Raw genomic sequence first — 25,631 nt, 5'->3', positions numbered from 1 at the left:
CCTTCAGAGACCTTTTAAAAACTACATTCTGTTGCTGTGTTTCTCAAAGTGCAAATTGTATTTATTAAAAAGGCCGATTCATGGCCTCCCTCAAGACATGGGTAAGAATCAAGAATCTCGGCTGGGTGTGGTGGCTCACGCCTATAATCCCAGTACTTTGGGAAGCCAAGGTAGGTGGATCACTTGAGGCCAGAAGTTCGAGACCAGCCTGGTCAACATGGTGAAACCCCGTCTCTACCAAAAACACAAAAATTAGCCAGGCATGGTGGTGGGCGCCTATAGTCCCAGCTCCTCAGGAGGCTGAGGCAGGAGAATCGCTTGAACCCAGGAGGCAGAGGCTGCAGTGAGCCAAGATCATATCAGTGCACTCCAGCCTGGGCGACAGAGCAAGACTCCATCTCAAAAAAAAAAAAAAAAAAAAAAAAAGAATCTAACCTTTATGTTCCACCATCCACCATCACCACAGGTGATTCTTAGTCGCTTAGAATGGGAACAACTGCCCTTTCGTGTCTCACAAATTGTACTCGACCAAATACTGGAAAGCTCGAGGGTGAGTATCATGCCCCTGCAAGCCTGCGATGATTCATGGCAGCGGAGGGAAGGCTCCTCGTGGACTTTCGTGTTTGCTTTTAAGCAGCTCTCAACCCTAAGCGCTGATGTTCGTTTTCAGCCGCAGAGAAACATGACTTGGGGTTTGATTGTGAATCAACGATTGGGTGAAGTGAAAAGTGAACACACTGATTCTTTAAACTCCAAGTTAAACATGTGCTGCTCCTCTTCTAGCACTGAATGAGTCACTGTCCTAGTGACTCACTGAAGGATTGTGGTGGAAATAGAAAACAGATCCCATAAGAATTTGGGCTGGGTTACTGTTGATCCTTTATGTCCTGTGAAGAGGGCTTTCTAATGCTGAAACTAGTTGTTTCCCCACAGACATTTCTTCTCATTAATGTATTATTTATTGATTATTTGCTGTATGTGAAACATGAATGAATGGGGAGTGGGGAATAAGAGAAAGGAAGGCACTGGAGGAGATTCAGAGGTCCCAGAAGGATAATGTAATATTAAAAGTGCAGAAGGCTGGAGGAGTTTTCATTTTTTGTATAAAAAATACAATGTGGTTTGTAGATAGTGCTTCTTGTATGTGAGCCTGTGCCTGGTACTATTACCTTTTACTTCCAGAGCTATACAGATGTCCATTCATAAATGTCCCACCTCTGCTGACATATTTGGCATTTGGAGGAAACAGTTACTTCACGTACTAGAGACGGGAAGGGTGTGCTGGAGGAAAGAGCTGCTGGCTGGGTGTGGCAGTTATGAAAAGGAGATAGGGGTTTGTGTATATATTTTCTGAAAAGATGTTTCATTCTGCTTTGGATATGAGTTTGGGGAGACATCCAGGTGGGGATGTCCAGCAGATAGTTTTGAAATTGCAGCTGGGGAGACAGATTTAGGCATTATTTTCATAGAGGCAGACAATATTTTGAAATCCTGGAAATACATAAGATGCACAAGAGAGACAGAGCTCATGGAAAGAACAAGACTTTTGGGAGAAGCTTGGAAAGAGGTAAATAAGTTAATGAAGGGGAGAAGACCAGACACAGTGGCTCATGCCTGTAATCCCAGCAACTTGGGAGGCTGAGGTGAGCAGATCGCTTGAGCTCAAGAGTTTGAGATCAGCCTGGACAACATATTGGAACCTCATCTCTACAAAAATAAAAATAAAAAGTTAGCTGGACATGGTGGCATGTGCCTGTAGTCCCAGCTACTCAGGAGGCTGAGGCAGGAGGATTTCTTGGGCTACAGTTATAGTGCTGCTGTACTCTAGCCTGGGTAACAAAGCATGGCCCTGTCTCAAGAAAAAAGAAAAGAAAAGAACAGAATAGAATAGACAACGAGCAATCCGAGAAGGGTAGATTGAAAATGTCTCAGAAGCCAAGGGAAGAAGTAGTTCCAAGAAGGAAGGTTTAATAGTATCAATTCTCTCAGGTCAGAGAAGAGAAGATGAGGACAGAGGAAAGAACATTGGTGACCCTTAAGTAAATGGCTTTAAGTTGAATGTTGGGAGCAAAAGCAAATTTGAGGGAATAAATGGATGGTGAAAAATATAATCAACATTTATTCTTTCCAGAAGTTTGGTGGTTGAAAGGAGAGAGGTGGGTGGTCTCTCAAAAGGCACATTAGAAAGGTGAAAGTGGTTAGGGCAAAGGAGAGGGTGGATAGTTCCTGGGTTAGAAGTGGTGAGATCAGTATTAGGGGCAGAGGCAAGTGGATTATCCTGAAAAAACCCTCATACTTTCTTCTTTGAAGAAAGAAAGAAATAGAAGAGAATCAGTAAGGAAAGAAATATTTTGGGGTATGAAATTGAGATGAAGAATAAAATTGAAATACAGTTTTAGGAAAACTTATCTACCGACTTGTAAATTGCACAGATCTGGCCACCACTTTATAGGAAATGGGGGTAAAAGTTAAAAGTAGTGGCAGACCAGAAAGAGAAACACAGGATTGGAGATCTTCCCTGGTGGTACCCTAAACTGGGTCACTGCTGGATTGTAGGAAATTGGAATACAGGGGCAGGAAGTCATATTTGTATCTGGGGGAGCTAACACAGGGAGGAGAGAGAAGAGGAAAGGGCTGTTTACGAAGAAGATATGCCTCAGTTGAAGCTCGAGAGGACTGGGTGGAGTTACTTTATTGCTGCCATGGTTGTCAGTGAATTTGTAATGCATCATCTCTTGGTGTGGGCCAAGATGACCAGCATACGAAAGGTGCAATGATAAAACTTGGCGAGGAGGATTAAAGTGGATCTTGGTCTTGCTCTGTCTCTTCCACTCGTCACTTACCTCGGAGAATTCTATGAGGTGACTTTCTTCCGTTGCAAGGCTCAGGGTGAAATTGGTCAAAGATTTGGTGGAAGGGGTAGCAGTAGGTAGGTAGATGATAGGTCTATGGGTTGTTAGTTCTGAAGAAACGATTCATAAATTAAAATCCAAAAACCAGACTGGTAAAGAGCTTGGAAATAAATTAAGAGGAAAATTTTTAAAGAACACCTAGTAGCTCCCTTTTGGCAGGGCTGTGTTAGGAATTTACATTTATGAAAACATAGCTGGCAGAAATGATTTAGTATTACAAACTTAAGTTTCACTGCAATATATGTTAAAGCTCCTCGGGAATATAGATAAGACGGGGCATTTATTATTCTGAGCAATTCAAATTTATTCAGCACCAAATTGCATATGGCATAATGCTGGGTGACATAAATATTTGGTGACCACATGAGGTTCCTGTGCCTGTGCTCTTCGCAGGGAAGCAGAGTAGGCTTCATTTGATGTGTCAGCCCAAGTTGATTGTAGAGGCTGGTTTGGGTGCCGTGTTGACAGTTTCAAAGTCAAGCCTGGGTTTACTGGACTAGAGAACTGGATGAATTGGCTGTGTCTGCCATGGACATGGGAGTTAGGGAGTGTGGTATGAATGCCGCAAAGGATTCTGTAGCCCATCCATAAACTTTATTTATGGATCAGTTGAAGAGGAATGGTCTAAGAGGAATGGTTACCTACATAGCTACATAGGGGCTTGAGGTAGTAACAACATGGATAAGAGAGAAAAGATGAAAGAGTGGGTGTATCCAAATAGTAAATGAGAGTGCAGTAAGCTACAGAGGAGGAACAAGGAGGGAAGGAATATGAGGTTATGTTTGCACTATTGTTTTGGAAGGAATAGCTGGGTCTGTCCTGCACTGTTTGGGAGGCACAGTGGGTTAGAATGGGTGCTCGGGAACCACACTGAAATTGAACCCTAGCATCACCTAATAATAGTACCCACCTTATAGCATTGTTGAGAGGATTAAATGAGATAATACTTAAGAGCTGTGTCATCCAATATGGTAGCTACTAACCACATGTGGTTTTTGAGCACTTGAAATTTGGCTCATACAAATTGAGATGTGCCATGAATATAAAATACACAATGGATTTTGAATACTTAGTTCCAACAAATGCAATAAAACTCATGATTTTAAAATAATGATTTCATGTTCAATGTTAATATTTTGGACATATTGAGTTAAATAAAATATGTTATTAAAATTAAATTCTCCCAATTTTTTCTTTTTTTGGCACATAAAAGGCACCTAATTTAATAAATATTAGTTATTATTTTCTCTTTTATTATGCAGTTAAGAACTTTGATTTAAAATTATCTTTTTATATATATATATATTTTATTATACTTTAAGTCCTAGGGTACATGTGCACAGCATGCAGGTTTGTTACATATGTATACATGTGCCATGTTAATGTGCTGCACCCATTAACTCGTCATTTACATTAGGTATATCTCCTAATGCTATCCCTCCCCCCTCCCCCCACCCCACAACAGGCCTTAGTGTGTGATGTTCCCCTTCCCGTGTCCAAGTGTTCATATTGTTCAATTCCCACCTATGAGTGAGAACACGTGGTGTTTGGTTTTTTGTCCTTGCCATAGTTTGCTGAGAATGATGGTTTCCAGCTTCATCCATGTCCCTACAAAGGACATGAACTCATCCTTTTTTATGGCTGCATAGTATTCCATGGTGTATATGTGCCACATTTTCTTAATCCAATCTATCATTGTTGGACATTTGGATTGGTTCCAAGTCTTTGCTATTGTGAATGGTGCTGCAATAAACATATGTGTGCATGTGTCTTTATAGCAGCATGATTTATAGTCCTTTGGGTATATACCCAGTAATGGGATGGCTGGGTCAAATAGTATTTCTGGTTCTAGATCCCTGAGGAATCGCCACACTGACTTCCACAATGATTGAACTAGTTTACAGTCCCACCAACAGTGTAAAAGTGTTCCTATTTCTCCACATCCTCTCCAGCACCTGTTGTTTCCTGACTTTTTAATGATCGCCATTCCAACTGGTGTGAGATGATATCTCATTGTGGTTTTGATTTGCATTTCTCTGATGGCCAGTATGATGAGCATTTTTTCATGTGTCTGTTGGCTGCACAAATGTCTTCTTTTGAGAAGTGTGTGTTCATATCCTTTGTCCACTTGTTGATGGGGTTGTTTGGTTTTTTCTTGTAAACGTGTTTGAGTTCATTGTAGATTCCAGATATTAGCCCTTTGTCAGATGAGTAGGTTACAAAAATGTTCTCCCATTCTGTAGGCTGCCTGTTCACTCTGATGGTAGTTCCCTTGGCTGTGCAGAAGCTCTTTAGTTTAATTAGATCCCATTAGTCAATTTTGGCTTTTGTTGCCATTGCTTTTGGTGTTTTAGACATGAAGTCCTTGCCCATGCCTATGTCCTGAATGGTAATGCCTAGGTTTTCTTCTAGGGTTTTTATGGTTTTAGGTCTAACATTTAAGTGTTTAACCCATCTTGAATTAATTTTTGTATAAGGTGTAAGGAAGGGATCCAGTTTCAGCTTTCTACATATGGCTAGCCAGTTTTCCCAGCACCATTTATTAAATAGGGAATCCTTTCCCCATTTCTTGTTTTTCTCAGGTTTGTCAAAGATCAGATAGTTGTAGATGTGTGGCATTATTTCTGAGGGCTCTATTCTGTTCCATTGGTCTATATCTCTGTTTTGGTACCAGTACCATGCTGTTTTGGTTACTGTAGCCTTGTAGTATAGTTTGAAGTCAGGTAGCATGATGCCTCCAGCTTTGTTCTTTTGGCTTAGGATTGACTTGGCAATGTGAGTTGTTTTTTGGTTCCATATGAACTTTAAAGTGGTTTTTTCCAATTCTGTGAAGTCATTGGTAGCTTGATGGGGATGGCATTGAATCTATAAATTACCTTGGGCAGTATGGCGATTTTCCTGATACCAAAGCCTGGCAGAGACACAACAAAAAAGAGAATTTTAGACCAATATCCCTGATGAACATCGATGCAAAAATCTTCGATAAAATACTGGCAAACCGAATCCAGCAGCACATCAAAAAGCTTATCCACCATGATCAAGTGGGCTTCATCCCTGGGATGCAAGGCTGGTTCAACATATGCAAATCAATAAATGTAATCCAGCATATAAACAGGACCAAAGACAAAAACCACATGATTATCTCAATAGATGCAGAAAAGGCCTTTGACAAAATTCAACAGTGCTTCATGCTAAAAACTCTCAATAAATTAGGTATTGATGGGATGTATCTCAAAATAATAAGAGCTATCTATGACAAACCCACAGCCAGTAAGATACTGAATGGGCAAAAACTGGAAGCATTCCCTTTGAAAACTGGCACAAGACAGGGATGCCCTCTCTCACCACTCCTATTCAACATAGTGCTGGAAGTTCTGGCCAGGGCAATCAGGCAGGAGAAAGAAATAAAGGGTATTCAATTAGGAAAAGAGGGAGTCAAATTGTCCCTGTTTGCAGATGGCATGATTGTATATCTAGAAAACCCCATTGTCTCAGCCCAAAATCTCCTCAAGCTGATAAGCAACTTCAGCAAAGTCTCAGGATACAAAATCAATGTGCAAAAATCACAAGCATTCTTATCCACGAATAACAGACAAACAGAGAGCCAAATCATGAGTGAACTCCCATTCACAATTGCTTCAAAGAGAATAAAATACCTAGGAATCCAACTTAGAAGGGATGTGAAGGACCTCTTCAGGGAGAACTACAAACCACTGCTCAATGAAATAAAAGAGGACACAAACAAATGGAAGAACATTCCATGCTCGTGGGTAGGAAGAATCAATATCGTGAAAATGGCCATACTGCCCAATTTTTTTCTATTTTTTTTTTTAGTGCACATCTTTAAAACATTTATCACAATGCTTGGTACATAGAAAACACCGAGGGAATGTTAACTATGTTGTACCTGGTGTTTCCTGGTATCAGATATTAATACTGATGCCTGACCAAAAGCCTGTGGCATGAGTCCAAGTCTCCCTGCTGATGACTCATTTTGGCTTAGGTGGATCTTCAACCTTATTCCTTATCCCTTGAAGAAGAAGAAAATCTCCCTAAAAAGAGCCACAGGGGTTGGCAAAATTTCTGTAAAGGGCCAGATGCTAAGCGTGTGGGTTTTGCCAACCTTCAGGTCTTTGTTGCAGCTGCTCAACTCTGCCTTTATAGCTCGGAAGCAGGTGTAGACAGACGGTTCATAAACAATGAGCATGGTTGTGTACCAACAGAACTTCATTTATGGATGCTGAAGTTTTGAGTTCATATAATTTTTACTTACCATGAAATATTATTCTTCTTTTGATATTCCCCCCAGCTATTTAGAAATGCAAACCCATTCTTAGTTCATGAACTGTACAAAAAGCAGGCGTGGGCCAGACTGGATCTGTAGGCTGTGGATTGCTGACCCTGCCATTAAAAATGCCCTGTACATTTAGCAGCCAAGAACCTTGCTTGACTCTGGGTTTTTCATTTGTACTTAACCTAACATTTACTTTATAGTGTACCATTTTATTTATTTTACTTTTAGTAGGTTTGTGTTTGACCTGCTTTTTTTTTTACTTAGCAGTCTAAATGGAACAAAACTTTATGAAACTCAAATTTATTAAGATATTTGTAAGCACAGGGAAATAAGAGAGAAAAATATAAAAGAAGTATGTGAGGGACCAAAGGAGATTTTTTGTTTGGTTTTGTTTTGCTCAGAATACTTGTGTTTTCTGTGTAGACTGAATTTACCCAATAGTTTTTTTGCCTTAAAGTGACATTAAACTGTGAAGCAGAAACATTGTATTTTTCAAATTGTACTTTAAGTTTTTAAAATATTTTATTTTTGTAGATTTAGGGGGCACATGTGCAGTTTTCTTACACGGATATTTTGGGTAGTGGTGGAGTCTGGGCTTTTAGTATAAACATCAGCCAAATAGTGTATGTTGTATGCATTAAGTCATTTCTTATCCCTCACCTCCCTGCCATATGAATCACCAATGTCTACTATTTCACTCTCTAAAAAATATTGTATTTTATACAAAAATTAGCCGGGTATGGTGGCACATGCTTCTAATCCCAGCTACTAGGGGGGCTGAGGCGGGAGGATTGCTTGAACCTGGGAAGTGGAGGTTGTAGTGAGCCGAGATCGTGCCACTGCACTCCAGCCTGGGCAACAAAGCGAGACTCCGTCTCAAAAAAAAATTGTATTTTAAAGTTTTGTTTTCCATGAATTTGTGGGGGGAAAACCCTTATTTCTCACCTTGTTTATCTGTAGATCAAAGAAACTGCTGAAGAATGAGGAAAAAAATTTAGTAAATTGATAAAGAGATCAAAATTTTCAGCTAAAAAAGTGATAATAAATTTATTATTGCATAAGACTGAGTAGCAAAAGGTTGCCAAAAATAATTAAGCAGCAAACACTAAGTCAGGCGTATATATATATCTAGTGGAAAATTCATTTTTTTCATAGAGAGTATTTCTGTACCTAGTTGGATTTCCAATTACACACTACTCCTTCCCTTCAATGATTTTCCAAAGTTATTTGGTGAGGACAGATGTCAGAAGAGGCAGCATATAATGGTATTACAGAGTATGTTTAAAAAGTTAAGGAAAGGTTAGTTTTTGTGTATGCTTATTACACAATTTAAAAATAGCTTTGACTCTATTTGTAAATCAAACGACCAGTTCTCAGGCTGTGCCAAATGCGAAGCCTTCAAACAAGGTTTCTTCTGAGTTGCTTAAGCAGCACTGGGAAGGAGAAAGCATCTGAAAGGGTTTTGAGATTGATTGTCTCTGGTTATACACAGAAATGACTGGAGTTTTATAAAGTTATCTATAAAAACACTTAAGAAGAACCTTACATAACAGAGTGTGTCTTTGGTTAGTGATTTAAAAGAGTGCCATACTGGGTTTCAAGAGGCGGTGACCATTTCCCGTGTCTGAATGGAGCCTCGCCAAAAGGGAGAAAAATGTTCACAACAATTTGCAAATACTATCTATTTAATTCTCAACCTAGCAACAGCAGAGAAAGAGATTATTATTCCTCTCTCATCTACGCTGCCCCCACTCTCCTCCCCGCTGCCCCCGATTTTATGTTTTGGTTGTGTAAATTATTGCTAAATCAATAGAACTTTCAAATAAGTCGTATGCTAGGACTTCATAAGTGCCTAGGAAATTCCAAGTTGTATTTATAAATTTAAAGGGAAGATCAGCAGAAAAAAATGTCAAGTACTTAAAATCGACTTTTTATTAAGGACACATGAGACCAGTGAGTAGGCCTTAGATTGGATGTGTCCACATATTCTCTGAGTCGCTCCCTGGATCCAGCAAGAAATAGGGGTGGGTGGGACATCTCTGTCCCTACACCGTAGCGTTTGGGAAGAGTCTTTGTATTTTGTGTTTTTATTTTTTTTTTAAATAGAAATGAGGTCACACCATGTTGCCCAGGCTGGTCTTGAACTCCTTGCCTCAGGGGATCCTTCTGCCTCAGCCCTACCAAAGTGCTGGTATTATAGGCGTGAGCTGCCACGCCTCGCCTGGGTAGGACTTCTGTTTCTAGCTCTGTATCTTTCTTGCATCTGTGATCAGATAAGGTCATGTGTCTGAGCAGTAGGACCCAGGCATGCAGTTGAACTGCTCGTCCAACTTCACTCTAGTGAGAGAATTCCTCAAAGATTTGACTTGATTCAGAGCTGCATTAAAAACAAAAGACAAAACAAAAAACACTTCTACTATGAAATGAGATTTCCTGCACTTCAAATCTGTTTAGCTTGTTTTGAAGTGCCAGAATGCTTGGCCTCCAATTAGTCAATCTCCGAGAGCCTCATTTGGATTGTAGACTCCCAACTGTTTTTTTACTTTCTCCTTGCTGATGTCATTGGATAAAAATAAATTACCACCCCTCCCCCGTCGTTCTTCGTCCTTGTAAATTTGCTGCCGGTGGGTGGTAGCTGGTATCAGACCAGGGCAGGAAGGAAGCACATTGCTTCCTCCAGTTATGGAGCTAGCATAATAGTCAACCCCTCATGATTTATCTTAATACAATGAAAAATGAGTAACTCTCAATAATGGAGGGTGCTGGTTTGTTGGGGCAAAGCTCACTGCAGTTTGTTTCTATTTTATTCCAATGTGAGACATTGTGGTAGATGCTGTGTTTTAGCGCCCAGATCGCTCTTGAGGGATGAAGGACGTTTCCCCGAAAGCTGCTAGGAGTGTTGTGCCCAACTGCCTTCAGAGCCAGTTGTCTCTGATGATTGTATCAGCTAGAGAATTGCCTTGCCCATGGTGGCCTCCCTCCTGGGGATGGCCTGTATTATGTGACTGATTGACGTGGGGTACGAAGGTCCAGCCCTTACACCCCAGTTCAGGACAACTCTCACTGGCCATGACTGCTTCTGAGCTGCCCTGGTGGATGCCTCTTTGGAGCCTGCATTGCAGCGCCACTGCTCTCTCCCCTAGTCCAGTTTCCCCCTTTCCCTTCTGCAGGTGCTGATCCACCAAATACTCCTTAGTAAACCTCCCGCATTGTAATTACCGTCTCAGAGCTGGCTACTGTTTAACTTTCCTTTGAAGAGGAATGTTTCAGATCTTGGAATCAACTTTAAACATGTCAAAACTGTGTAGTGTGAAGAATTGACATGAGTTGGGAAAGTTTTTAGTTTTTAAATCCTTTTCAGAGTTCTTGTATGACACAAATTATTTTAGAGTTAGCTCCGCTACTGCAGTGCTTAGAGTATAACTCTAAGTTTCTTCTAAGAGAAACTTCATGGAAGAAGAATCCACAGGTTCTGGTGAGTGATAAACTTAGAGTTGAGGAGAGAAAAGAGTTCAACATAATTGAGATTTTGAACATCCGTGATTGAGGAAGTGCTGATAGCAACATATACAAACAGCTATACAGGCAGTGGAACTTTTACTATAATTAAAGATATGTATCATAAAAACAATGGTGAGGCACAAGGCCGGGTCCGGTGGCTCACGCCTGTAATCCCAGCACTTTGGGAGGCTGAGGCGGGCAGATCACTTGAGGTCAGGAGTTTGAGACCAGTCTGGCCAACATGGCAAAACCCTGTCTCCACTAAAAACACAAAAAATTAGCCAGCTGTGATGGTGCTTGCCTGTAGTCCCAGCTACATGGGAGGCCGAGGCATGAGAATCTCTTGAACTTGGGAGGCGGAGGTTGCAGTGAGCTGAGATCGTGCCACCGCACTCCAGCCTGGACGACAGAGCAAGACTCTGTTTCAAAAACAAACAAAAAACCAGTGATGAGGCACAGTGACTCACATCTGTAATCCTAGGGCCTTGGGAAGTCAAGGTGGGAGGATCACTTGAGCCTAGGAGTTTGAGAGCAGCCTGGGCAACATAATGAGCCCCCATTTCTACAAAAAAGTAAAAATTAGACAGGCATGGTGGCCTGTGCTTGTAGTCCTAGTTACTGGGGAGGCTGAGGCAGGAGGATCGCTTGAGTCCAGGAGTTTGGGGTGGCAGTGAGCTATGATTGCACCACTGTACTCCAGCCTGGGTGACAGAGTGAGACCCTGTCTCCAAAAAAAAAAGGTATGTATAATAAAACCAGCAATACAACTGATTCTTTTTTAAATTTTTAATTGTTGTGGATACATAGAAGGTGTATATGTTTACAGGGTACATGAGATACTTTGAAACAGGCATGCAATGTCAACAACCACATCATAGTAACTGGGGTATCCCTTCCCTCAAGCGTTTGTCCTTTGTGTTACAAACAATCCAGTTATACTATTTTAGTTACTTGAAAATGTGCAATTAAATTGTTATTGACTACAGTCCCCCTGTTGTGCTATCAAATACTAGGTCTTATTCATTTTTCGAACTACTTTTTGTGCCCATTAATCATCCTCACTTGCTCCCTAACCCCTCACTACTCTCCCCAGCCTCTGGTAACCATCCTTCTACTCTCTATCTCCGTTAGTTCAATTGTTTTAATTTTTAGCTACCACAAATAAGTGAGGACATGCAAAGTTTGTCTTTCTGTGTTTGGCTTATTTCACTTAACATAATGACCTTCAGTTCCATCCATGTTGTTGCAGATGACAGGATCTCATTCGTTTTTATGGCTGAGTAGTACTTCATTGTGTACATGTACCGCATTTTCTTTATCCATTCATTTGTTGATGGACACTTAGGTTGCTTCCAAATCTTAGCTATTATGAACAGTGGTGTAACAAACATGGGAGTGCAGATAGCTGTTTGATATACTGATTTCCTTTCTTTTGGGTATATACTCAGCAGTGGGATTGCTGGATTGTATGATAGCTCTATTTTTAGTTTTATGAGGAATCTCCAAACTGTTCTCCATAGTGGTTGTGCTAATTTTCATTTCCATCAACAGTGTATGACGGTTCCCTTTCCTCCACATCCTCACCAGCATTTGTTACTGCCTGTCTTTTGGATAAAAGCCATTTTAACTGGGGCGAGATGATATCTCATTGTAGTTTTGATTTGCATTTCTCTAATGATCAATGGTGTTGAGAGGGCCTGTTCATATACCTGTTTGCCATTTGTATGTCTTCTTTTGAGAAATGTCTATTCAGATCTTTTTCCCATTTTTAATTGGATTATTAGATTTTTTCCTGTAGAGTTATTTGAGCTCCTTATATATTTTGGTTATTAATCCCTTGTCAGATTAGTAGTTACAAAGATTTTCTCTCATTCTGAGTTGTATCTTCATTTTGTTGATTGTTTCCTTTGTTGTACAGAAGCTTTTTAACTTGACGTGATCCCATTTGTCGATTTTTGCTTTGGTTGCCTGTGCTTGTGGGGTATTGCTCAAAAAATCTTTGCCCAGTTCAGTGTCCTGGAGAGTTCCTCCAAAGTTTTCTTTTAGTAGTTTCACAGTTTTAGGTTTTAGGTTTAAGTCTTTAATCCATTTTGATTTGATTTTAGTGTATGGTGAGAGATAGGGTCTAGTTTCATTCTTCTGCATATGGACATCCAGTTTTCCTAGCACCATTTATTGAAGAGACTATCTTTTCCTCAATATATGTTCTTGGCACCTTTGGCAAAAATGAGTTCACTGTAGGTGTATGGATTTGTTTCTGGGTTCTCTATTGTGTTCCATTGGTCGTGTGTCTGTTTTTATGCCAGTATCATGCTGTTTTGGTTACTATAGCTCCGTAGTATAATTTGAAGTCAGGTAATGTGATTCCTCCTTTTTTTTTTTTTTTTTTCTTTCTCGGTATAGCTTTGGCTATTCTGGGTCTTTGGTGGTTCCATAAAAATTTTAGGATTGTTTTTTCTATTTCTGTGAAGAATGCCATTGGTATTTTGATAGAGATCGCATTAAATCTGTAGATTGCTTTAGGCAGCATGGACATTTTAACAATATTGATAATTTCAATCCATGAACATGGAATATCTTTTCATTTTTTTGGTGTCATCTTCAATTTTTTTCATCAGTGTTTTATACTTTTCATTGTACAGGTTTTTCACTTCTTTGATTAAGTTAATGCCTGGGTATTTAACTTTATTTGCTGCTATTGTAAATGGGATTACTTTCTTGATTTCTTTTTCAGATTGTTCATTGCTGGCATATAGAAATTCTACTGATTCTTTTTTTTTTTTTTTTTGAAATGGAGTCTCGCTCTGTCACCCAGGCTGGAGTGCAGTGGCTCAATCTCGGCTCACTGCAAGCTCTGCCTCCTGGGTTCAGGCCATTCTCCTGCCTCAGCCTCCCAAGTAGCTGGGACTACAGGCGCCTGCAACCACGCCTGGCTAATTTTTTGTATTTTTAGTAGAGACGGGGTTTCACCGTGTTAACCAGGACGGTCTTGATCTCCTGACCTTGTGATCCACCTGCCTCGGCCTCCCAAAGTGCTGGGATTACAGGCGTCAGCCACAGCACCCGGCTTCTACTGATTCTTGTATGTTGATTTTGTATCCTGCAACTAGACTGAGTTTATCAGTTCTAATCGTGTTTTGGTGGCATCTTTAGGTTTTTACAAATATAAGATCATATTGGCCGGGTGTGGTGACTCATGCCTGTAATCCCAGCCCTTTGGGAGGTGGAGGAGGGCCAGATTACTTGAGCCCGGGAGTCTGAGACCAGCCTGGGCAACCTAGGGAGACCCTGTGTCTGTTTATCTTTAAAAAATAAATCAATTAAAAATATTATATCATCTGCGAACAAGAATAATTTGACTTCTTCCTTTCCAGTTTGCCTGCCCTTCATTTCTTTCTCTTGTCTGATTGCTCTAGCTAGGACTTCCAGTACTGTGTTGAGTAACAGTGGTGAAAGTGGGCATTCTTGTCGTCTTCCTGATCTTAGAGGAAAGGCTTTCAGTTTTTCCCCATTTAGTATGATACTAGCTATGGGTCTGTCATATATGGCTTTTTTATGTTGAGGTACGTTCCTTCTATATGCAGTTTTTTGAGGGTTTTTATCATGAAGAGGTGCTGAATTTTATCAAATTTTTTTAAGTATCAATTGAAACGATCATATAGATTTTGCCCTTCATTCTGTTGATATGATGTATCACATTGATTGATGTGCATACAACTATTTTTTTTTTATATACTCAGAGTCAGTGCAGAGCAGTGGTTTAGCGCTCAGACCCATGAGTCAGGTGGCCAGGGTCAGAAGCTTGGCCCCACTACTTTTTGTGTGTGTGACCCTGGGCAAGTCATTTCACATCTCTGTGTCTCAGTGTTCTCATTTGTAAAATAAGGGTAATAATACTTAATAGTACTGTTGTGAGCTTGAAACTCGTTAATGTATGTAATGCTTTAGAACACTCTGTAAGTAGTATATACTATTATTATTATTTTATTCATATAACTAAAAAATTGCATTCTGTCTGATCTGTTGGTTGTTTCATTGTTGCTAAACACAAATTTAAGTCTTCTATCCCCGCGACCAGTTCTGTCCAATACAAGTATATGTCAACTACATAAGTTATTGGAAATTTTCTAGTAGCCGCACTAAAAAAGAAAGAGAAACAGGCAAAATTAATTGTAATAGTATATTTTATTTAACCCAATAATTTACAAGTATTATTAGTTCAACATTTAATCACTATAAAATTATTGACATGACATTTTACATTTTTTTTTGGTTGAGTCAGAAATATGGGGTGTATTTTACACTTGCTGCTTATTTCAGTGGCTCAATAGGCACACGTATTTAGAGGCTCCTGTATGTGACTGAGCAGCTTTAAAGAGTTGCTAGTTAATCTTGCTCATTTCTGAAGTGTTCCAGTCAACTGTTGCTGTGAAACAAGCTGCCCCCAGATTTAGTAGATTAAAACAACAATGGTTTATTATTTCTCACAATTCTCATTTAGCTTATACATGCTAGATTGATGATTATTGCCATTATTTTTGTGATAGTTGTGAAATTTTTGAATTCCACGATTCCTTCTACATTTATTAGTTGGAATTCTGTGGTAAGGAATAACTCTTTCTTCTCTTTCACTCAGTCATGTATTTAATTGTACATCAGCATGAACTCATAGATTCTTGTTGTATTCAGTAGGTTGTAATCCATTATTTATTTTAATATTCAAGTGATCTGACCGTAATATTTTAAATTAAGAAAACACCCTCTCCACACATGCTCAGGTACCTGATAAGATCAGAACAAATTCTGCTACATGGATGGTATTCTCAGTTCCATCCCCCAACACCCGCGTATTGCAATGTTTAAATGTTTCAGCCCAAATATTTCACAGGGTCTGCTTGCAGAGCCCCATGCTTCTCTTCAACAAATATTTTTACAGGACAAAATTTGTCCAGTAAATTGTCTCTATTTATGGTTCCTTTGAAAGTTTTACCAAGTTTACTTGCTGAAATATCCTAAGGCTTTTCAATTTCACTTCAATTCAGTATAGAATATAAGTCTTTCCCATTAAAAGTAAGCTTAATGAACAGAAGTTTCTTCCTACAAGGTAAGATACTCCCAAAGCACAACTGGTGTATATTCAAAGATATGAAATCAGTATGTTGAAGAGATAGCTGTACCCTCTCATCCACTGCAGCATTATTCCCAATGTCTAAGATATGGAATTGATGTCAGTGTCCATCAATGGATAAATGGATAAAGAAAGTGTGGTATATATACATAATGGAACACTATTCAGCCTTATAAAAGAAGGAGGTCCTGTCATTTTCAGTGACATGGATGAACCTGGAGGACATTATGTTAAGTGAAATAAGCCAAGCACAGAAAAACAAATATTGCATGATCTCACTTATATGTGGAGGGTAAAAAAGATGAGCTCATAGAAACAAAGGGTAAAATGGCAGTTACCAGAAGGTGAAAGGGATGGGGAGATGTTGGTCAATAGACACAAGATTTCAGTTATATGGAAGGAGTAATTTCAAGAGATCTAGTGTACAGCATGGTGACTATGGTTAATATCAACATATTGTATACTTAAAAATTGCTGAGAGTAGATTTTAATTGTTCCATTCCACAAGTAGTTATGTAGGTAAGGCACATGTTAAACAGTGTGGTTTAGCCATTCCATAAGGTATACATCTATCATCTATATGTGGTATACCATAAATATATTCAATTATTACTTGTCAATTAAAGAAAGAATAAGACATTTTCAAAGTTAATTTATGTGCACATTAAACCCATCCTAGAATAATGTTTTGCTAACCAAAAAAAGATCCAGGACAAATGCTAAATCAGGATGCTGGAATAACAGTGTCAACTGGGATAATCCTGGTGAGGCCTCATCTTGTCCAAAGAGCCCCTTTTGATCGGGCCAGGCCTCCTGGCTACTGTTCTCTTTCTGGCTGTGGTCTTTGCTCACCTAGCTCTTTGGTTTGGTAGACTCAGGTTGATCTCCACTGCTTTGCATTTGCTGCTCTTCTGCCTGTAACATTGTACCCCTCCTTGCTCATATGGCAAATTTCTCCATATCCTACAACCCTAGACACTGGCATCATTTTCTCTAGGTGCCTTCCCTTCATCCCTCCAATGTGCTCCTTGTCCTACCTGTACTATGTATATCTGTTCCACAATACTTCCTTCTTCACTTTTTTGAAACACCATGTTCAATATCCTGTTATTTAAGAGTCTTGCTTTTTGCTTCCTATGATGATAGTTATTAGATGAACTGATCTGTGCTTGGTGGTAAGTGATGGTGATGAATTACTTATCTGTTCCTGAAAACATACTTGTATTTCATGGAGGCCCACTGGGGTGGTAGTCTTCAAAGTGAGTGTGCCCATGTCTAAGAGTATATAAGACCATTTATAAGGATGGAAGTAGAAAATGTAGTAATTTTTATTTCTTTTTTATTTATTTATTTATTTTTTGAGACAGTCTCCCTCTGTAGCCCAGGCTGGAGTGCGGTGCCATGATCTTGGCTCGCTGCAAGCTCCGCCTCCTGGGTTCACGCCATTCTCCTGCCTCAGCCTCCCGAGGAGCTAGGACTATAGGCGCCCGCCACCACACCTGGCTAATTTTTGGTATTTTTAGTAGAGACGGGGTTTCACCGTGTTAGCCGGGATGGTCTCAATCTCCTGACCTTGTGATCCGCCCGCCTTGGCCCCCCAAAGTGCTGGGATTACAGGCATGAGCCACCCACACCTGGCCAGTAATTTTTATTTCTATTACTTTATTAAGCAAAGCTAGGAAGTTAAAGTGTTTCTCTTTTTCTTTTTATTTATTTATTTATTTATTTATTTTTGAGACAGAGTCTCGCTTTGTTGCCCAGGCTGTAGTGCAGTGATGTGATCTCAGCTCACTGCAACCTCTACCTCCTGGGTTCAAGCAATCCTCCTTCCTCAGCCTCCCAAGTAGCTGGGACTACAGGCGTGCCACTATGCCTGGCTAATTTTTGTAGTTTTTAGTGGAGATGGGGTTTTGCCACATTGGCCAGGCTGGTCTTGAACTCCTGACTTCAGGTGTTCTGTCTGCCTCAGTCTCCCAAAGTGCTGGGATTACAGGTGTGAGCCACTGTGCCTGGCTATAAAGTTTTTCTAATGTTTAATATTTTGGCTGAGAAAATACATGTATATAATTTTATAAATCTACTTTGACATTGGTAAGGTATACTAAGTGTTTTTATTGATGGAGTACTCTACCATAAAAATTTGAAGACCATGTCTGTAGGGGCATATGACATCCCCAATGGAAAACTCTTCAAGCTTTTTGACACTATAATAGCTAACATATATCAAGTGTTTCTATGTGTCAGGCACTGTTCTATATGCTTTACGGGTATCAACATACTTATTCCTTACAACCACCTCATGAGATTGGTATGATGATTAGCATCCTCATCTTATGGATGAAAAAAATTGAGCTAGAGAATCAGGTAATTTGTTCAAGGACAGGGCCAGTATGTATCAAATTTTTGATGTGGTCTGATTCCAGATGCCGCTGGCTTAATCCCTGCTGTGTACTATGCTGTGCTCTGGTGCCTCTGCTCTCACATGATAGATCCATTTGGCTTCCTGGAGGAGAGGGACCACGTCTGTCTTGTGCATTGTGCTAGTTTTTAAATGAATGAAGGAACCGGGGCCTATTATTTCTTTCTCTCTCTAAAATCATCTTTTGCTCCATTTTATTTCCCAAGGGCCTGCCATGTTCGGTAGGAACTTTGGACAAGTTCTCTTTTATTTTTAACATGAAACCATTTTTCCCCTTGAAATAAATGGATCTGATGAGAAATTGGCATGTGTTTAATTAGCAGTCCTATGTATAGAAACTTTACACGAGAAAAAGTCTGCATCACCCCAGGACTCATGAGTCAGTTATGAGTCCCAGCTCACCCCTGACATGACTAATGCCTTCCTTTCTTCCTTTATCACGAGGGTATGAGGACAAGGAATAAACCTCAGGCTACTTCTGTACAGTGTGTGAAGTGTCCCACAAGCACGTATAACCTTAAAATAGCAACAAGGGCAGCAGCAACAATGACAACAAAAGTGATAATGGCAAAGAGAAGCAGAACCTAATGTTTTTTGGGTTCGCCCACTGATACCCTTTTAATCCTGATTTTTAATTGTTTGGCACAAAAATATGTAATAATTTATTGGATCTTCTGGGCATTTAAATGTCATTTTGGTTTCACCAAATGTATGTATGATTCCACCTACACATGTAAGAGTATTGGGAGAGTTTTGGAAGGTTTGTATTCTATCATCATATTCAAATTGTGCTAACTCTGTTTTCTTTTCTGTTTTCCTTTTAGGCTCTTTTAAGACACTTACTCTTCCGTCAGTAAGTATCCATTTAAAAAATTTGGTTTCAGAAATATATTATATCAGTGAACTGAATAAATTAATATTTTATTGGATTTTATGTCAATTCACACATTTCACATTTCATGTAAGTTTGGCTTGAGTTTAGTTCAGCCTTCAGATTATTAATGAATAATATTATTTCAAGGAGATTGATTATGAGGCTCTTCAAACTCTTGGCAGAGATTTTCCTCTTGTAAAATAGAGGACTTCACTGAAGGAAACTGGCCTGGACTATTAGCACAGAAATCTGGACTGGTCATAAAAAAGAACGAGACCATGTCCTTTGCAGGAACATAGATGGAGCTGGAGGCCATTATCTTTAACAAACTAAAATAGGAACAGAAAACTAAACACCACATGTTCTCACTTACAAGTGGGAGCTGAATGATGAGAACACATGGACACATAGTGGGGAACAGCAGACACTGGGACCTACTGGAGGGTAGAGGGAGGGAGGAGGCAGAGGATCAGGAAAAATAGCTAATGGGTTCTAGGCTTAGCAACTGGGTGATGAAATAATCTGTGCGACAACCCCCATGACACAAGTTTACCTATGTAACAAACCTGCACTTCTACCCCTGAACTTAAAATAAAAGTTAAAAAAAAAAAGGCATCTGGGCTGGTTTGCTCCTGCTTCTGTCGTAAAGAGCCTTCTGGTGTGGAACTCTGCTCCTCAGTTTCCTTGTAAAGAGCAGTGCCATGCTGAGACATACTAGAACCTGAGGCAAAAGGAAAAATCAGTAATATTGACCCTTTGTTTAAAACTTCGACTTTTTTGTTTATAATTTTTTGCATTAATTTTGATATTTTAAAATATTGTATTAAATATTATTTTCTTGATTGCTAAATTTTTTGGTACCCCCTAAAATTTTGCAACTTAGACAAGTGCCTCACTCACCTCACCATAGCCCTGGCCTTGGAAAAGAGAATGAAGATACCATCTTTATCTCACAGCTGTCCTGGAGTGAAATGAGATGTGGAAGTGTTGTAGCACTTGCTATAGAAATGGAAAGGGGTTATTATTTTGTTGAGAGATTCATAAAACCTGATTATTAAATGTTTGTGGATGAATCTTCCTATAGCTTTGTTTTGGAAGTTTATACTTTCATTACTATGCTTTGTTTTGGGGCCTTGCATGCTTAATGTACAGTATAGTAAACCACAGCATCCAACATCAGGTGCAGTTTGATATATGTACTTTTCTGAGAACAGAGGACTAATGACTTAGGCTCTGGCACATTGCATAATTGATTAGTATCAGCATTACCTCGTAAGCCAGGTTCGCTCATTACCTTAAATTTTTTTTTTTTGAGACAGGTCTTGGTCTGTTGCCCAGGCTGGAGTTTGGTGGCACAATCATGGCTCACTGCAGCCTCAATCTCCTAGGGTCAAGCAATCTTCTCACCTCAGCCTCCCGACTACTGGCATGTGCCACCATGCCTAATTTTTTATTTTTTGTAGAAACAGGTCTCTCTATGTTGCCTAGGCTTGTCTCAAACTCCTGGGCCCAAGCATCCCTCCTGCCTTGGTACCCCAAAGTGCTGGGATTACAGGAGTGAGCTACCATGCCTGGCCCACTTAGTACCTTTTGAAAGTTACTTGTCAAGCACATTCAGAAACCGCATTTATTTTGGGGGGTTCATAGAGAATATTGTACTCTCAAACAATACTTTATAAAAATTACTTAGTATGCTGTATCTATTCTGTTTCTTACATATTATATTTGTACTTTCTTTCCTAAGAAATATACTGCTGCTAATAATAGAAAGCGGAGGAAAAAAGGCATAAGCAGGCAGAAGTGGGGGAAAAAACCCTGCAATCTTTGTGGCAATAAAACATTAGATTGCATTAAAATAACCTAAAACATTAGATACTGGCCCCAGTGCCTGGGTGCAGAACTTTGTTGAAAGGGTATTCCAGTGGTAAGATGAAAATAAATCCTGTGTCATATATTTGCCCTATAGCAGAAGGAGGGTGGGGTTTAAGCTCAGGAATCACAGCCTAAAGCACAATAATTGTCTGGTTTCCTCAAAGGAGTTTGCAGTTTCACCTACCAGAAGTGTAGAAAGGCAGAAAAGAGAAGGTGGGGCAAGGGCATGAGAGTTTCTTTCAATGATACTACTATAAACTGTATGTGTCTGAGCTACTATTAACTAGAAATTTGTCTACTACACTTCTTTTGTTTTTTGAGACAGAGTTTCTCTCTTGTTGCCCAGGCTGGAGAGCAGTGGCGCGATCTCGGCTCACTGCAATCTCCCTTTCCCGGATTCAAGAGATTCTCCTGCCTCAGCCTCCTGAGTAGCTGGGATTACAGGCATGCACCATCATGCCCAGCTAATTTTTTTTGTATTTTTAGTAGGGACGGGGTTTCGCCATGTTGGTCAGGCTGGTCTTGAACTCCCAACCTCAGGTGATCTGCATGCCTCGGCCTCCCAAAGTGCTGGGATTACAGGCGTGAGCCACTGCGCCCAGGCTACTATACTTCTTTTAAGTCTTAAGTATATGAAATACTAACTCTGACATCCAGTATTTGTCTTTAATATTATGCCATTTCAATTGTATATAAATATAGCTATTATCTATTGAAAGCTTTACTAGAGATTATATTTTGGAGTGTATCTCTTTTTAGTAAAGCACAGTATGAAAGACTTAGAAATAAAGTGTTTGAACAAATCTGATAATGTTTGACCAAAAAAGAAAGCTCTGCATTTTAATGAGTTTTCAATTAAAGCAGAACCAACTTTTTCTTTTTCCCAGCGAGAACATACCTGTGAATAGAACCACGTTTTAAAGTGCACTTGCGTTCTGACATTTGTAAATGTTATATTTTAAATTATTTTTAAGATCTTTATGGCTTTTTAGTGTAAAATATAAATATTTCAAGAGTGTTAACACAAATGTGTTTTTTTATTTCTGATTTACTCATTGTACTTCAAGACACTAAAATAACCCCCAATATGAAGTAAATAAAAAACATAAATTGAGACTTAATATAAATATTGTTTTGTACACAATATGGCAGAAAAACTTCTTTTGTTCTCTTTGTCAAATGAGGGAGTGGTTTTATTTGATTAGAAATGTTTTTAATGTGTAAGTATAATTACTAATATATTTTTAATGGAAACTATCATCTTAGATTTCTCAATTTTATTTTGAAAAATTGTCTCCATTATGTTTAGTAACTGGCATTATTCCTGAAGTATATGAGGATAAATACTATTGTGTTGTCTCAGTTTCCTTACAGCAGTGAATCTTTCAGAGAAGGTGAAATGGCTTTAGACAGCCCAGATTAGAATAAATAATCCTTATTTATTGTCTAGCAAGAATGTTTTTGAGCATGCTTACCTTATGTATCCTAGGCAGAGAGCTATCATCTCCTCAGAGAGTTTGCATTGATGTATACACAAAATAGATGTGCGTAAGTAAGAATCAACACACCCAATCCAGAGGCTGATTGATATTCTGTTGGTCAAAGCTTTGGGATATTGTCAATTCCCAAACTCTTGTCCTGCTTTCAGACAGCCTCTCACTGTGGGAACTGCACCTTCCTCCAGCCCTGTGCCCTCTGGTCAAGGAGTCCAAAATCTCTGTGGGTAAATAATTGACTCCTGTGTAAGTGCTATGGAAGTCACTTATCAAGGAACAGCTTTTTCTCCCCCCTTCCCCCCACCAATTTCGGGAACCTTTTTCAGTAACTGTGGCCCCAAGAAGGCAGAAGGCAATTTACCAGTAAAGATGCAGGAGCTTCTGTTACCTCATGGTGTCCACTCTGCTGTTGGCAGGTTATAACCCACTCCAGATCTGGCACAGAGAGAGAAACTTTTATAAAAATTGCTTAAAGTCAATAATCTTTTCTCCAGTCTCATTATGTGCCCCCATTGTTAACCGTGGAGCACCGAGGTCTACATTGACACTGCAAGACTCTGGAGCACCACCCAGAGTATGTGGTGACACCCCGAGACATGTGGTGGTGCCCCATGCTTCATACAGGCACCCAGGTCTAATGATTCACCAAGGCCCATATTGTCATCTCTGGGTGGCCTGCCCTGGGACTAACACTGAGTCTTTGAGGATCCCAAATTACCTAAATTTTATATATGGCAAGGTGGGGTTTTTAACGGGAAAAGTTAAAAAAGCAAATTAGTTAAGGTAACCCAAAGGAGCAGGAAGATAGTCAGTAATATTTCCCTAAGTCAGTGTCAGCTCCCTGAAGGAGGATAGAGTAGGAGGTAGAATAAAATGTTTTTGGGCACATTTGCGTTTATTTTAATTCTCTGACCCTTTAGCCTGATTGTGGTTAATAGGCTTCTTTAGCTGTAGGCCTCTGTGTTATTAATTTGACATCAGTCTTCAATCTAGCATCTGTTCTGGGGCCTCTGTGCCACTAAATATGATAAACATATCAAATCATGAAGAGCAATCCCATCAAATATATTTTTAAACATGAAATATTTAGAAATCGATGCCATTTATAAGCATATAATATTCTGGTTCCTGGCATATACATTTTCTTGTTTATAGTATTAGGAAATCTGATTCAAAGAGTCTGAGGACTGAAGTATCACTTGAGAAAATAGAATTTAAGATTGCAAGTTCCAGGCTAGACTCTCTGCTCTACCAGGGCACAGGTCTTTGGTTCATGTTGTATCCCAAGTACCTAGGACAACCTGATACACAAAGGGTGCTCAATAAATACTTCTTTAGGCTGGGTGCGGTGGCTCACGTGTATAATCCCATCACTTTGGGAGGCCGAGGCGGGTGGATCACTCGAGGTCAGGAATTCGAAACCAGCCTGGCCAACACGGTAAAACCTTGTCTCTACTAAAAATACAAAAATTAGCCAGGCATGGTGGCGCACACCTGTAGTTCCAGCTACTTGGGAGGCAGAGGCAGGAGAATCGCTTGAACCCAAAAGGTGGGGGTGAGATTGAGCCACTGCACCCCAGCCTGGGCAACAGAGCAAGACTTCATCTCAAAACAAAACAAAACACTTCTTTATTGAAGAAAAGCAAAAATTGACACCAGAAGTCATTTGAAGGTGACATACTGATTGTTTTTCCTAACATTTTATTATTAACTTTTCAAATATACAAAAAACTTGAAAACGTTTCATAATGAACACTCCTATACTTGCCACTTAGGGCCTACCATTAACATGTTACTATACTTGCTCTATCATACATCTATCCATCTACCCATCTTTCTATCCATCCATTAATTCATCTTATTTTTAAATGTATTTCCAAGTAAATTGCAGACCTCGGTACTCTTCTCCCTAAATACTTCCTGCTGACCGTTTTATTTTTGACGATGGTTTCTTGCACTTTCTTCATATTCTTAACCACATTGATAGCATTCTGATGTCTGCTATTATTGGAAAATCCCCTTTGAGCTATCTGTAGACAAAACTTATTTGCAAAAATGAGTCAGGATATCGTTTCAGGACCTCAGTTTTAATATAAAAATCAACTAAAAGTCAAGCATGCTAGTTATCTATTGCTAAGTAACTCTAAAACTTTGCTTCAAACAACAATAAATTATACTTTTATTACTTCTCACAGTCTTTGTGGGTGAAGAATTGGGAGCAACATGGTTGGGCATTTCTGATTTGGAGTCTCACGAGGTTGCAATCAAGATGTCAGCTAGGGCTGCAGTCATCTGAAGGCCTCATCAGGGCTAAGACATTCTGTGAGGCAGCTCACTCACTAGGCTGACACGTGGTTGGTGGTGGTTGGTGGGAGGCCCTGGTTCTTCCCGATGTAGGCCTCTCCACAGACTTCTCTAGTGTCCTTACCACGCCACTCTGGCTTCCCCCAGAGTGAGTGATCCAAGCAAGAAAGAGAGACAACAGGGAAGAAGGTATTCTTTTTCTGACATAGCCTAATTCCAGGATTTAGAAGGAAATCCCTAAGTCTGGGGAATTAGGCTTCTTCACCTTTTGAAGGGACTAAAGTCAGAGAATTTTTGGACATATTTTAAAATTACCACATCAAGGTGGTAAGACTGAAAAGTCTCTGGTCCTGGGAACCTCCTTAGTCTCAGGACATTGGTTACTCCAGATATTCTAATGAATAACATAGTGTGGAAGGTAAAGTAGGCCTTTTAGTTTGGTATCTTCCTATTCTTAGTTTATTTGTTGTTATGTTTGTTTGTGTGTGTGTGTGTGTGTAGTGTGTGTGTCTGAAATGATTTTAATAAGGATATCCACCTGAGGGATTGTTGTGAATTAAAATGACGTAGTGCAGATAAACTGCTCAGTATGGCTCTGGTCTGCTAATGCTAGAAGGTAGGACTTCTATTATTATTATTATTATTATTATTATTTTGAGACAAATTCTCGCTCTGTTGCCTAGGCTGGAGTGCAGTGGCATGATCTCGGCTCACTGCAACCTCCGTGTTCAAGCGATTTTCCTGCCTCAGCCTCCCGGAGTAGCTGGGACTACAGGCGCATGCCACCACACCTGGGTAATTTTTGTATTTTTAGTAGAGATGGGATTTCGC

General features: G+C 39.7%; 1 protein-coding gene across 3 annotated transcripts in view; it reads left to right on the top strand.

Moving 5' to 3' along the window:
* CD109 (CD109 molecule) overlaps window positions 1–25,631 on the top strand; it is a 141,388-nt gene that overhangs the window by 7,499 nt on the left and 108,258 nt on the right. For all 3 annotated transcript variants that reach the window (XM_030809322.1, XM_030809321.1, XM_030809320.1), the window contains exon 3: window positions 19,079–19,107. In XM_030809322.1, coding sequence (XP_030665182.1) covers window positions 19,079–19,107 — 29 coding nt within the window. The remainder of the gene's footprint in view (window positions 1–19,078; window positions 19,108–25,631) is intronic.

The sequence above is a fragment of the Nomascus leucogenys genome, chromosome 3, assembly GCF_006542625.1.
Source record: "Nomascus leucogenys isolate Asia chromosome 3, Asia_NLE_v1, whole genome shotgun sequence".
NCBI lineage: Eukaryota > Metazoa > Chordata > Mammalia > Primates > Hylobatidae > Nomascus > Nomascus leucogenys.
The sequence above is the reverse complement of the archived record's forward strand: the minus strand, read 5'-3'. Positions and strand labels throughout refer to the sequence as shown.